The sequence below is a fragment of the Sparus aurata genome, chromosome 2 (genome assembly GCF_900880675.1).
Source record: "Sparus aurata chromosome 2, fSpaAur1.1, whole genome shotgun sequence".
Classification (NCBI taxonomy): Eukaryota; Metazoa; Chordata; class Actinopteri; order Spariformes; family Sparidae; genus Sparus; species Sparus aurata.
Window position 1 is genome coordinate 755,171 of NC_044188.1, and position 15,122 is coordinate 770,292.

Below are 15,122 nucleotides of genomic sequence, written 5' to 3' on the forward strand. Positions count from 1 at the left end.
ACAGCTTCTTACCAGCTCAGCAGAGACTCACAGCTGATCACCTTATGTCAGAACCACATCAACAATAATCAATACTAAGAGTCCGTATTGTCTCATTTTCAGGATCATGTTATTATTTCAGGTGTCTAGTAGAAGACGATGACATCCTTTACTTTAAAACAATAAAAAACAATAAAAAAACGTGTCTAGTCCTATCAAGTTCTGCAGCTCCTCTATTCACCCTGTCAGTCTCTTTAAGACGACAGAGCTGCAGGTCTGAGTCTAAATGTGTTGGAGCACATCTGTGGAAGCAGGGCTCCAGACTGCGACCAAAATTTGAGACAAGCGACTAAATTTTACATTAAGTCACGCATGTGAGAACAGTGAATTTGCTGGTGTTTTTTATTTTTTTACACTGGCATGTTGAAGGGGGAAATCAAAGAATCTGGAATCACAGGTGGCAGGTCAATGTGTCTGGTTAAAGTTTCTCACCCCCAATTTCCACTGGATACGTCTCCGCTGCGTTGCATCTCCGCCAGCACTCCGTGTTGACACCAGCACACAAATCTCAAAAAAGAAACAAACACAAGCTCTTCTGCTGATCCTTCGGTCGCGAACACTTTGTGTTGTTGTTTTTAATAACACAGACCTATAACTGCAGCCGTGGCGGACTCAAACCGCAACTGGTGGGGATTGCCGAACGGTGGACGGTGGAGCAAAACCGGATCGGAGCCGCAACGCAGTGGACCTGTATCCAGTGGAAATTGGGGGTCAGAGAGACAAATTCCATTAACTGCAAATTCTGCCGTTGATACCCACAACATGTGGGGAACACGACATCTGCAGGTAATGCTGGCACTACACAGTTAAAACATAACACACTAGTCAAAGACAGTGCTAGTCTGAGGCATAAAACATGCCTGTACTCCAATGAAAATTTAACTCCACCGTCAGTTGCATTTAAAAGGCTAGAAGGCTGTTAATCAGAGCTAAGGAGGAGAATTAATATTTAAGTTTAACATGCCTTTTTCATTGCTAAGGAAGAAAAACCCAAACCAAATATAAAGGCCAGCTGGACCTGCAAAAAAAGAACGATGTGAAACTGAACTCAACATATAATAATTTCTTGTATGTATATATATATATATATATAGATATAGATATAGAGATATAGATATATAGATAGATAGATATAGATATACACACACTACTCACAATGAGTTAGGGATGTTGTGAGAGACTCAGTGGATTTCATACATACGGTGTTTGTTTCACTTCAGAGAGTTTTGGGATAGGGAGGCAATTGTATTGGGGTGATAGACACCTCATTTTGTGTTTTCCACATAATGGTCTCACTGTGTACAGTGTGCCTTACATATTGGGGCCAATACCAAAAAACTAAAAGACAACCCTTTTCAATGTGGCATCAATTTCAACATTCTGTGGGTATAAAAAGCTGGTATTGTCAGTAAGTCATTCCAAGTTCATCATTCAAACAGCCATGAACACACGACGTCACTTAACGGACGAGCAGCGCTACCTGGCCATAGCGCGCCTTCGGGTCGGTGGCAGGCAGTCAGATGTTGCTCGTGAACTTGGTGTGTCTCAAAGTGTCATCAGCAGACTTGCATCAACTGGCAGAGTTCGTGACAGACCCAGGAGTGGCGCCCCACGAGTGACAGACCGCAACGATGACCAGTACCTAAGGACCTATGCACTCAGACATCGTTATGCAACTGCCACACAGCTGCAGGCCCAGTTACGAGATGTGAGGGGTACTAGGGTTTCCAGACAAACCATTCGAAACCGACTCCACCGCTTTGGCTTGAATGCCAGACGACCGTTGCAGGTGACTCCACTGACACCAAGACACCGCCGTGAACGTTTGCAGTGGGCACAAGACCATGTGACCTGGACAATGCAGCAGTGGTCTACCGTCCTGTTCACTGATGAGCGTCGGGTCACCTTGCACAGAAATGATGGTCGTCAGCGTTGCTGGAGAAGGCGAGGTGAGCGATACGCCGAGGTCAACATGGTCCCCAGGGTTCCCTTTGGTGGAGGAGGTGCAACAGTCTGGGCAGGCATCACCAGTCAGCGCAAAACAGATTTGGTTATTGTAGATGGCTCTGTCACTGCACGTTCTTACCTCAGAGACATCATAGAACCCATCATCATCCCCCAATTCCGCCAGCACACCCCCAACTTTCTGTTCATGGATGATAATGCTCCACCACGTCGTGCCAGAATTGTCACAGCTCGACTTCAGGAAGTGGGAGTGCCTCATATGGTATGGCCAGCAATGTCCCCTGACCTGAACCCCATAGAGCACGTCTGGGACCAGCTGAAGCAGAGACTGGATGATCGTACCCCACCCCCACGTGACCTGGCAGAACTGCGTGTAGCACTTGTGGAGGAGTGGAACGCATTGCCTCAGAACAACATCATGAGGCTAGTGAGGAGCATGAGATGTCGCTGTCAAGCTGTCATTGCGGCGAATGGTGGAAACACCTGCTACTGACATTGTCAATTTTTGTTATTTGGGGCTATCCTTGTTATTGTCTAAATTTTTGGGGTAATAAATATTAAACTAATGAAAATGGTGTTTCTTCTCATTCATTATTAGTAATATCAAAGGGAACTTTTACTTATTTCATTAAAATTCAGACCAAATAGGAAAAGCACTCATGTAAATAACAATATCCCTAACTTATTGTGAGTGTATATAGATATATATATAGATATTAGGGCTGTCAAAGTTTACGCAACATCCTCTTAACGCCGTAAATTTTTTTAACGCGCGATTACTGCTCGGTATTAAAAAAAAAGAAACGCGCACTGTTTGATTTACGGCCGTCGGTGGCACCTGTAGTCTTGATCCAGAGGGTGGCAGAAGAATAAGAAAGGGAATCAGAAGAAGAAGAAGCAGGGTTGGCATTCGGGAAAAACACGGTGGACTGAAAAGCGAAAGTGAAAGTAAATGGAGAAAGGACTTATGAACGGCAAATTCACTTTCAAAACACTGCCAGATGGTTCGGTCCATAGGACGAAAGTTATCTGCACGTACTGTCGACATGAAATGAGTTACCATTGAAGTACGTCGTGTCTCAAATATCATTTGCAAGCCAAACAAATGGCAGATGCAGAGAGCCCACCCCCCTGTTGAATAAACATTTTCATAAAGCAAGCATATTTGCCCTTTCTTATGTTGTTAAAAGATTTAAGAACATGAAAAAAATACATAAAGGTACATTTAGAACAGAAAAAAAAAGTTGCTATTAATTTGCGATTAATCGTGAGTTAACTATGGACAAAATGCGATTAATCTCGATTAAAAAAATTAATCGTTTGACAGCCCTAATAGATATATATATGTATGTGTATATAGATATATATAGATATATATAGATACCACAATGCCGCCGAAGTCGACAAGCTCCGAGCTGCCCTCAACATGGTTAAAGCCAAGCTGCGTGAGGCCAAGATTGAGTATAGTCTATTCTTCCCAGCAGTCCTCTCTGTGAACTTCAATGGTGTGAAGCACAGTTTCAACAAGCCAGAGTCGGCCGCTGAGTTTTACCACGCAAAGATAGCGACGCGTACATAATGTGACAATCCTGTGAGTAATGTTATTTTGGTCTAATCCGAGTTGTTGACTTGTTGTCGTCGGACCACCGAATGTTTAATGTTAACATAGCCATGGTACCAGAATCACTTCAATTATAGCTATTTTGGCTACTGCTATGTGGGCTGAAGTGTTTATTTACCAGGAGTTTATCCTTAGTTATTTTCACACTTTTATTTACTGGCCCTCTATGACATTTTAATCCAAAACAAGGGCGTTCCATATTGAAATGCTTTAATTTCATACTGGAGGAGACTTTCCTCTCCTCCTCTTTTTGTTATTATGGACTACCGTGACCTCTGGAGGGGGAAAAAGAAATATATTTTCTGATGGGTCTGGTGCCCAATGGCATGTTATCGCCTGCTGCTGCTGGACGTGAGCTGTTCACAGTGCTGTAGCTCAGATCTTCACTACTAGACTGTCTAAAGGACGATTGTATTGTGCTATTTTTTTTGCAATGATCAGGTCCAAACCAGGATATTTTCCTAGATGTGACATCTCTAATTTCAGGCAACCTAAGATATACTTTAATTTGTCGTGCATACTACCAGGACTGCATCTCCCTTCTTCATAAGCAAGATAAGGACCCACTCAACCCAGGCTCTTACAGACCCATCAGTTTTTTGGATGTGTATTCACTATACACTAGATCACAAGGCTCTGCAGTCACATCACATGGATTCTCTGACCACTGTTATGCTGACGACACACAACTGTTCCTCTCTTTCCCCTCGTCCTCCTCCAACAGCCACACTGTGACGCTCATCTCTGAATGTCTGCATCATCTCTGCTTGGACAGCTGCTCATCACCTCAAACTCAACCTGAGTAAACCTGAACTCCTCTTCATCCCGGGGACAGACTGCCCTCACATGGACCTGTCAGTCACTGTCGATGATGTCACGGAATCACCATCATCGATGGCGGGGAACCTGGGTGTAATCCTAGACGACGGACTGTCCTGCACCCTAACATCACTGCTGTGGCCCCATCCTGCAGATTTTCCCTCTACAACGTAGGAGATACACTACTTAAAAATAAAGGTAATTAATCACTGGTGATTAATAACACACTTGTAAATGAGGCGCCACGTCCGCTGTTTAACTATTTGAATAATCCGGAGGAAATTACTCAAATCTAACTGTACAAATTTAGCTTGAACAGTTCAAATCAATTTCAAATCAATTTATTCAATTTCAAAATCTATATTCAATCTCATATTCTGAAGCAGTGATTTCTTTACACAGATCCATCGGTTCTCCACATTAGAATTGACTTGCACAGGGCTGACAGCGTCACTCCTTCTTTGACATTATGAGTCTAAACTCCTGAAACTTTTTAATTAAACTAGAATATTGCTTTTAATGTTTGAAAATCGTGTTTTACCTTTCCCAGAACTTAACCATGGCTTTAACAGGTGGGACTTTGTCACTTATCATTCAAAAAGAATTAAACATGAATAAACATAAAACAAACTTCAACATACAATATACAGTAGAACCAAGGACATACATATGCCTTCTAGTCCTATCTTAACAAAACATGTAATTTTACTGGTAATTAAAAGAAGTATAAAACACAGAGAGGAATCTTTTGCAAATCTGTTACACTCACCAAGGGTCAACCAGAGGGAGGGGCTGGGGTTTTAACATAGAGAAATGTGGAAAACATCAGTTTTATGGATTTATCCTACTGTCCGTTAATATATTCAAATTAAGAGGATGAGATTGTAGAACTTGTTGTAGTTTGGATGAGTATAGAGACTGCAGTGGAATTGGAATGTTACAGACACAGTAACAACACCGATGTGGTTATTCGTTGTTAATTACTAAGGCTACGTTCACACTGCAGGTCTTAATGCACAATTCCGATTTATTGCTCAAATCCGATTTTTTGTTTGGCTGTTCACATTACCTCTTTAAATGCGGCCTGTCTACGGATTGCTGTGTGAACAGCTCACGCTCCTGAAGTGACCCGCATGCGCAGTTGATCATTGATGACATCACGCCACAGTGGTGTTTACAGAAGCGAACATGGCAACGGCAACCGGTAGCATGGGACTGTATGGCTTAATGCTAAAAACAGTGTGGCTGCAGCCGGCAAATTTGTGAGCGGGTGATATCACGAAGGAGGAAGAGGAGAAAGAAAATTCATATTTTAATGATGGCTCTATGCGGAGCAATAGCGGCAACATCCGTACAGAGCTTGCTCCCGCCTGTGGCACACTTTTTTTTCAATCAACTTTATTTGTCATTCATTTACAAAACAGTGCAGCGCGGGTCAGAATGACGTCAAAGTCGCAATTAAATGCGACCTGGTTGTTCAGATTGCAGTCGCATTCAAAAAAAATCCGATACGTATCCGATTCAGTACCACATTTAAATGTGGCCTGAATCTGATTAGAAAATGTCAGATTCAATGCGACTTGTGCTGTTCACACTGTCAAAAGCAAATCAGATATGCGTCACATATGAGCGAAAAAATTAGATTCAGGTCACTTGTAACTGCGTATGATGGGTGTGAACGTAGCCTATGAGAAGTCTCCAGTGACATGTTTGTAGCAAGGAAAATATTTTCTCTTCTTGTTTGATGACAAGGTTTTGAGACTACCAGGCAGAGTCCTGCACGGGTTCGGGTACCCGCGGGTACCCGACGGGTGACCCGCACAATTTGGATGAAACGGGTGAAAAATAATGTCCTGTGTCGGACACGGGTGCGGATCGGGTCGGACGCCTAGAGAGCGTGGGTCGGGTTTTGCGATTGTCATTTTCATGGCGTGAGGTGCAAAAAAAAAAAAAAAAAAAAAAAAAAAAAATCATTAGCGACACATCTACAAAAACATGCCTGCATTTCAAAATGATAAGCATGTACTGTATTGACCCAAATATAGGACAAGGGTTTTTCTCGATGAAAATTATGTGTAAAAGTGGGGTCGTCTTGTAATCGGGGTCTAACCGTTGACATATGCTGATAGTTGTCTGGGTCGCTACACGACCGCAACAGCAGAGGGCGCCAGCTTATTACAGACGTCACTGACACTGTGGCTGCGGTTATCTGTCAATCACAGCGGAGAAGAAGTGACAGGAGATGAAAAATGGAGAGACGCGGTGATTTTACGGAGCAAAGTGGATCAAGTGTGGCAAGTTAACAGACATCTGAGGCGGAGCTATGATGCTAATTTTAAGATAATGGTGATCAATGCAGCGGAGGTGCCAAACAACTGTCAGCCAGCCAAGAAATATGGAGTTATGGAGTGTAACGTCCGAAGATGGCGGGTCCAAAAAGATCGTCTGAAAACGCTAACTGTAAGAGAAAAGCTTATCGTGGTCCTCTAAGCGGCCGCTTCCGAGAGACTGACAGGAGGGTATGTGAATTTGTTATTGAGAAACGAATTTTGGTCATCAGAGTCTTTTTCTGAAGATTAATCTTGAAAAGAGGGGTCGTCTTATAATCAGGGTCGTCCTATATTAGGGTCAATACGGTATATATCATATGAGCTCATTCATGCGTGCTTGCGCAGTCCCAGAACTCCCATTCCCCGCGCTGGCTTACTTTCATTTTTAAAAATTGCGTCAGTCTAATTTTGCTTCGGGTGCGGGTCGGGCGTCGGTATCAATTTATAGCGGGTCGGCTCGGGTGCGGAATGTAATTTGTGCTACTGTCGGGAAACGGTTCGGATGCGGTTTTAAGTACGACGGGTACGGGCGGGTGCGGGTTTGCAAAATAAGACCCGTGCAGGACTCTGCTACCAGGCGCCTTTGGAGAAAATAGTCAACTTGTGGATGAAAGGCTTAATTAATGACAACTGCACCAGTGTATCGCCAAACACTGGTCAGACCACACGCCCCAGAGAGAGCACTACATCAGCTGGCCGGCTGGTACCACCATCGCAGAGTCACTCGCCGTCTTCCACAAAAGACTTGAGACTCATTTGTACAGACTCCACCTTGACCCCGCATAGCATGACTCCCTCCCTGTTTTAGTTAACAGGTCAGTGTGTGTGAGAAGAGTTGACATTAAAACCTGAGACCAGGAGTCCAAACACAAAGTCTAAACCACTGGTTCAGTGAGTAATAAACAAACACATCACAGAGTTATTGAAGGAAATATAAAGATGATGAAACATCTGTTCTTTGGATGGTTGATGATGGTGAAGGCTTCCTGCAGAGCTGCAGATCTTCCTGTTTGTTTAGGATTATCTATGTGTGTTCAGACTGTAATGATGAGCCTGCTGACCAGGCTGTGTGTGTGTGTGTGTGTGTGTGTGTGTGTGTGTGTCCAGTATAAATGCAGCTCTGAGCCTGATCAGCTTAGAAAGCCGCCTTCCACTTTCTACTTGGCACATCTGCTTTCAGGTCAGTTTTCTTCTCAATATTAAGGGATTCTTTACATTTGGAGACCAATTTTAATTTAAACGTCTTAAGGTTTTAAAAGTCAGTTTTAATTTAAATCTATTAAAGTTTTAATGTCAGTTTTAATTTTAACATCTTAAAGTTTTAAATTCTCTTCTCTGTGCTGCAGGGCATCACACCAGTCATTACCATGAGTCCTAAACATGTTATCTTTAAGAAAGTTTCCCGGGACAAGTCGGTGAGTTCTGCACAGATCGACTCTGGTTGTAGCAGTAGAGTAAAGTTCAGAATCAGGGGGAGGTTCTTCTGTTTCTACCCAGTAGTTTCCTTGAGCAAGGCACTGACGAGGCCTGTGACCCCTCTGTGTTTCAGGTGGCCGTCTACATGGCCAAGAGAGACTTTGTGGATCATTGTGACGTTGTGGATCCAGTGGGTGAGTCAGGTTTCTGTCAGATAGCAGGATGGTGAGTGGTTCATTCAGAAACATCTGATCTTTCTCTGCCTCTTTCAGACGGAGTTATTTTGATCGACCCGGTGCAGCTTAAAGGAAAAAAAGGTCAGTATGATTCTAAACTTTATTGATCACAGATCAGGAGATAAAGCAACAAAGTCTGTAGTGGTCATCATGTTGCAGTCATGTAGCCTCACATAGAAGGGCTTAAGTATTTACAGAAAGGGACACAAATGAAGGACACGCAGAAAACATTAACACTGGTTGATTAGTTGATTACCTGTCATCACAGTTAACATGATGTCTTGATGTGTCTTCAGTGTACGTGATGCTGTCGTGCACATTTCGGTACGGCCGTCAAGACATGGATGTGATGGGCGTGGCCTTCAGGAGGGACCTGTTCCTGGTGACTAGGCAGGTTTACCCTGAGCTGCAGGACAAAGAAAAGCTGACTCATACCAAGATCCAGCAGAAACTGCTTCGAAAACTTGGAGACAATGCCTTCCCCTTCTTCTTCGAGGTGAGGAAAAAACAGAACCAGCTGTCTGTTCTCAGTATGGGTTCAGGTCTCAGTTACAGGCAGTCACAGAGTCTAGACATCTTTCTCCTCCAGATCCCCCTGACAGATCCAAACTCTTATGCTAGTTCTGATGTGGTGGTGCTTTCCTCATTAGATTTGGAAAGAAAAGGTTATGCAAACAATTCTTCAGGAGAACCAATCAATTAAAGTATTAATCAACATGTGGCTGGTCATTATCTTCGTAAACACTGATGTCGGACACGTGAGGCGTCAACACAAATCTCACACTCTAGACCTGCAGCAATGTAACTGAAAATGTGTGGAGCGTGTTTGACATGAACAGTTTGTGTTTGTATTTCAGTTTCCAGACAACCTGCCGTGTTCCGTTGCTCTGCAGCCTGGACCCTCTGATGTGGGAAAGGTAGCTCCTTCATCATCATCATCATCATCATCACCAGCTTCAGTAGTGACGAGGACATTGAGCCAGTTCAGATGTGTCATAGTGACGACAAACCTCGATTATCTTCAAATGTCATAATGATCCTGCTGTCAGAGGACACATCCAGAACCTGTTCCTGAGAACAGTTTACACATCCAGAACCTGGTCCTGAACATAGTTTACACATACAGAACCTGGTCCTGAACACAGTTTACACTTTCATCTGCTTAATCTCTCATCAGTAAAATAAAGACAACTGTGTCAGATCCAGAACAGATCAATAAGTGAATCTTCTCATGTCTCTGTGTGTTCGACAGAAATGTGCTGTGGAGTTTGAGGTGAAAGCTTTCTGTGGAGAAAACCAGGACGACAAGATCGACAAACAGTCAGTTTTTATTTAATAAGTAATCTATGATTGTCATGAAATTATTGAATATTGTTTTCCATCATATTGATAGTTTGAAACATGACGTTGTGTCTCTCTAGGAGTTCAGTCCGTCTCACCATCCGGAAGATCCAACACAGTCCAGAGAACACAAAACTGGTCCCAGTAGCAGAGACAACCTTTGAGTTCCTGATGTCTGAAAAACCACTGCACGTCAAATTGAGTCTGCCCAAAGAGGTGAGACAGGACAGATTGAGCCTGCCCAAAGAGGCTAGATAGGTCAGTGTACAAAGAGATGGGATGGGACATGAAGAGAGATGTCAATAAGAGACCAGCTGTCTGTCTGTCTGTCTCTCTGTTCATCTCTCTGACCTGTCTGAGTCGGCTGTGGCTCAGAGGTAGAGCCAGCGTCTTGTTATCAGAAGGTTACTAGTTTGATTCCCCTGGTCTGCATGTCGAAGTGTGTTTGGTCAAGATACTGAACCCCAAACTGCTCCTGATGTGCTGGTCAACACCTTGCATGGCAGCTGCCACCATCAGTTTTTGAATGTATATATGAATATGTGTGAATTATTGTAAGTCACTTTGGACAAAAGCGTCTGATAAATATCCTAAATGTAAATGTCTCTCTGCAGACGTTTTACCATGGTGAACCTGTCTGTCTATCTCTGACCTGTCTGTCTCCCTAACCTGTCTGTCTGCAGACATTTTACCATGGTGAACCTGTCCCAGTGAATGTAGAAATCACTAACTCGTCCAGCAGGAATATCAAAGACATCAGTGTTTCAGGTGCGTTCTTGTATCGGTTGGTCCTCACAGGGAAACAAACACGTCTGTTTATTTATGTAATAAATATCTGTATATATTTGTTTGTTTAATCTGTTGAAAAAAATGTGTTACTAACTTAGGTCTTTTTGTCTGTGTGTTAAGTTGAACAGGTGACCAATGTCGTTCTTTATTCCAATGATAAATACGTCAAATCCGTGGCTAAAGAGGAGACAAAGTGAGTCCACCCTCTGTTAAACCCGATTTTTAAAACTTTAGCTGAATAAATGACTTTCTGTTTTGTACAGTGAAAATATAATTGAGTGATGACACAGTGAATTATTTTTATTTTCTTTGTCTTATAACTGACAGTTGTATTTATTTTGTATGTAGCCAGTCAGTAGGTTGGTTGTACAGTAGTTTAGGGTTTTATTACAGATGAGGGAAATATGAACATACCGTGTATTTGAGACACAATAATTGATTAATTATTATTCTGTTTGCAGTGACTCCGTCCCCTCCGGTACCAGTCTGAAGAAGGACTACACTCTGTATCCCCTGCTGGCTCACAACAAGGACAGAAGGGGACTTGCTCTTGATGGACGACTCAAACACGAAGACACCAACCTGGCATCATCGAGCATGTGAGACACACCAAGACACACTGAGACACACCGAGACGCTCACATAATAACTCTCCCTCGCTGATAGAGACTAAAGGTGTGGAACTCTGTGTTTGTCTCAGAGTGAAGCAGGAGGTGCTGAAGGAGGTGCAGGGGATGCTTGTCTCCTATAAGGTCATAGTGAGGATGATTGCCTCTGGGTGAGTGTGAACCACTTTGCATGCTGGAGGTTACATTTACATCAACATTTAGGGCTTTTAGCAGACGCTTTTGTCCAAAGCGACTTAAAATCAGTCCATTTGTCACAAGAAAGAAGCCACAACATATCACCATCGATAAAGGAGAAAAGAAAAAATTGGTTGGTTGGGAGGGAGTCATGCTATGTGGGGTCGAGGTGAAGTCTGAACAAATGAGTCTTGTGTCTTTTGTGGAAGATGGAGAGTGACTCTGCTGTCCTGACATTGGTCGAGAGTTCGTTCCACCACTGAGGCGCCAATACAGAGAAGAGTCACTACTTGGCTGACTGACCTTTGTTTGCTCTCAGTGATGGCGGTAACTGGCCAGCCCGCTGATGTAGTGGAGCAAAGTGCTCTCTCTGGGGCGTGTGGTCTAACCAGTGTTTGGAGGTAGACGGGTGCAGTTCTGCTGACGGGCTTGAAGGCCAGCACCATCGTCTGTAATCAGATAGGGGCTGCAACAGGAAGCCAGTGAAGGTCATGGAGGAGGGGGGTCACATGGGAGAATTTGGATAGATTGTAAATGAGGCGTGCTGCAGCGTTCTGGATACACTGCAACAGTTTAGTTGCAGAGGCCGAGAGTCCAGCCAAGAAGGAATTGCAGTAGTCCAGGCGGGAGATGACCAGCGCTTGGACCAGGAGTTGTGTTGTGTCCTCTGTGAGGAAAGACCGAATCCAGATGTTGTAGAGGGCAAATCTGCAGGATCGGGCCACAACAGTGATGTTGTGGCCCGATCCTGCAGATTTGACGCTGTCAATGAAGGCGATACTGTGACATCCTGGACAGTGACTGACAGGTCCATGTGTGGGCAGTCTGTCCCGGGATGAAGAGGAGTTCAGGTTTACTCAGGTTGAGTTTGAGGTGATGAGCAGCTGTCCAAGCAGAGATGATGCAGACATTCAGAGATGAGCACCACAACGTGGCTGTTGGAGGAGGACGAGGGGAAAGAGAGGAACAGTTGGGTGTCGTCAGCATAACAGGGGTCAGAGAATCCATGCGATGTGACTGCAGAGCCTCGTGATCTTGTGTATAGTGAAAACAGAACCGGTCCTAATACTGAGCCTTGAGGGACACCAGTTTCCTTTCCATGTGACCTGAAAGGTGCGATTTGTCAGGTATGATGTGAACCAGGTTAGAGCAGAGTCAGCAATGTTCAGCCAGAGAGCAGAGGAGGATTTGGTGGTTGACTGTGTCAAGCGCAGAAGATAAGTCGAGGAGAATGAAGACTGATGAGTGGGACGAGGTTCTGGAGGCACCGAGTGACTCAGTCACCATGAGGAGGCCCGACCCAGTGGAGTGAGCCAGAGTTCAGCTGACAGCTGATGTCAGAGATTTCTGCTCAGTGAAACTTCAGCTTCATTATTCCAGCCAGAATTTTCTGTCCTGCTTCAAAACTATTTATCCACCAAAAACCCCAAATACAACCAAATCATTCATGTTGCATCAGGCAGATTGTGACATCACTGTACACTGTGAACTCACTGTACACTGTGACATCATCAGTGAGCTTTATATTTTTGTTGTTATATATGACTGAGCTTATGTTTATGAAATAAAAACTGATGTTTTTGCTTCTCTGTGTTCTGACAGGACAATCGGATCCAGGTAACATCTAATAATTTTATTTATTTATTTACTCTACCTTATTCCCTATCTATGTATTGTGTGTACTGTGTTGTTGTACTGTGCCAGTATGCAAGCTGCTGAAACCAATTGCCCCTGGTGGGATTAATAAAGTTGTCTGAGTCTGAGTCTGAGTCTAATAAACACGTTCTGTGTGTCAGTGTATGTTATGTGTGAAAATACATTCTGACCAACGTGTGTGTGTGTGTGTGTGTTTGTGTTTGTTACAGCGAGGTGTCTTTGGAGCTTCCTTTCAGACTGATGCATCCTAAACCTGAACCAGGTACAGACCTCATCTTCCTCTTCCTCTTCTTCCTCTTCCTATTTCTCCTTTTCTTCCTCCTCTTCCTGTGTCAGTTCAGTTACAGTTTGTTTCTTCATTGACAAGCCTGCACACAGATTACGTGTGTGTGTGTGTGTGTGTGTGTTTGTGAGCTACAGAGAGGACTGCTGACTGTGTTAAGCAGCTTGTTGTGTATCGCTGACAGCAGTCAGTTGTTTATCATCTCAACAACAAGCTGAGTCACATCCTGAAGATTAACATTCTGCTGATCAATACAGATTATATATTCATACACAAACACACACACACACACACACACACACACACACACATATACGTAATTGTTGAAAAACGCGTGCTAAAGTGCCCTCCTGGGAGCCAAAACGCGCACTAAAGTGCCCTTTTCGCCCCTGCCCTTCAAAATGTCTGTCCACGCTACTGTCAGGATTAATTTATATCTGAACCAGAATAATGTTTCTGTTTTCTTTTCTTCATCACGTTTTCTGTTTGATCTTCAGCCAAGGAGGGGTAAGATCACTGCTCTGTTTCATTATATTAATGATTCAACTGACTTCATCACAGCCACAGTCCTGAAAATAACTAAACACTGTATGACTTTTATTACCTTCACTGAAGAGAACTAGACCTCAACACAGGTTTCCATCTCAGAGTCCTTGAAAGTACCAGACTGATGTCTCTCTCTGCTATTTTTCCTTTCATTAAATGATATCGCAGGTTTCACCTGTCTGTTACCTAAGGACAAAGATCTGCTGTCCAAACACAGCTCAGTTTACTGCTCAATGTTTACCATTAATTCAGCCATTAGATCATCATTATTATTGTTATTATTATGATTTTTGTTATTATTATTATTATTATTGTAATTATTATTATTATCATTACTATTATCATCATCAGCTGGCAGTTAAATCACACAATCTCACTGTATTTCAGAAGCTCATATCTCCCTCCGTTTATAATAAAACAGGTCTTATTAAAACCTTAAGCCTTCGACCCCCCCAACAGGGTTTAAACACTTGACTAATGAGCCCCTCCCCTCTTTGTCCTGCAGCGAATCAGATGACATGGTGTTTGAGGAGTTTAAACGAGCCTACCTGAAGGGCATCGTTTACGGAGATGATGATGAGTCTCCCACAGAGGCATAAACTGCAAAGAGGTTGACCTCAGTCGGATCCTAGTTTGAGCTGACTTCCTCAGGATTTCCATGACCATGTGATGTACTTTCCTGTAGTGTCCCCCTCAGGATTAACTGCTTCACTGTCAGAAATCATCAGCATGTTTGTCACTGTAATTGACTATGAAGCCTGAAGGGGGCGCTGCTGGACCTGTCTTAGACAACGCTCCTGACAGACAGGATGCGGATGAGCTCTAACTAATGGTTGTTAAAAATTTGATGATAATTTTCTCAGTTTATTATTTTCTTCCTTCATCAGAAAACTGTCAAAAGTTTAAAACTTGTGACTTCAGACTGAGTGAAACATTCACTGAGAACATAGAAATTGTAGATATGTTGAAAAATGGAAATTTATAGTTCTGTTATAATTAAAAATGCTTGTTAGTATGAGGAGATCATCTGATTGGAGGTGAAACATTACACATGTTAAAAATGTTTCAATGTGTCTGTGTCTGTGCTGATGGATCGATACAGAATATTAATAAAATATAATTTAGTTTCATCAAATAAAGGAATCTGTTTCCTTGAGCAATAAAAATGAATCACACACACACACACACAATAATCAGTAAGTGTGTAACTGCATCATAGTTCCACTTGGCTTCTGTCAGGTCGTATAATTTTACAATAAATTACAATAAAAGAAGAAC

General features: G+C 43.0%; 1 protein-coding gene across 1 annotated transcript; it reads left to right on the forward strand.

Moving 5' to 3' along the window:
- The first annotated feature begins 7,901 nt into the window (after positions 1 to 7,901).
- Positions 7,902 to 14,974, forward strand: sagb (S-antigen; retina and pineal gland (arrestin) b). The gene is made up of 16 exons (XM_030398240.1): positions 7,902 to 7,954; positions 8,121 to 8,189; positions 8,324 to 8,384; positions 8,463 to 8,507; positions 8,723 to 8,922; positions 9,284 to 9,343; positions 9,679 to 9,746; positions 9,848 to 9,983; positions 10,451 to 10,535; positions 10,677 to 10,749; positions 11,018 to 11,155; positions 11,257 to 11,334; positions 12,962 to 12,976; positions 13,225 to 13,277; positions 13,796 to 13,805; positions 14,350 to 14,974. The coding sequence occupies exons 2-16, from the start codon at positions 8,142 to 8,144 to the stop codon at positions 14,441 to 14,443; spliced, it is 1,164 nt and encodes a 387-aa protein (XP_030254100.1). The 5' UTR covers positions 7,902 to 7,954; positions 8,121 to 8,141; the 3' UTR covers positions 14,444 to 14,974.
- Positions 14,975 to 15,122: the final 148 nt, after the last annotated feature.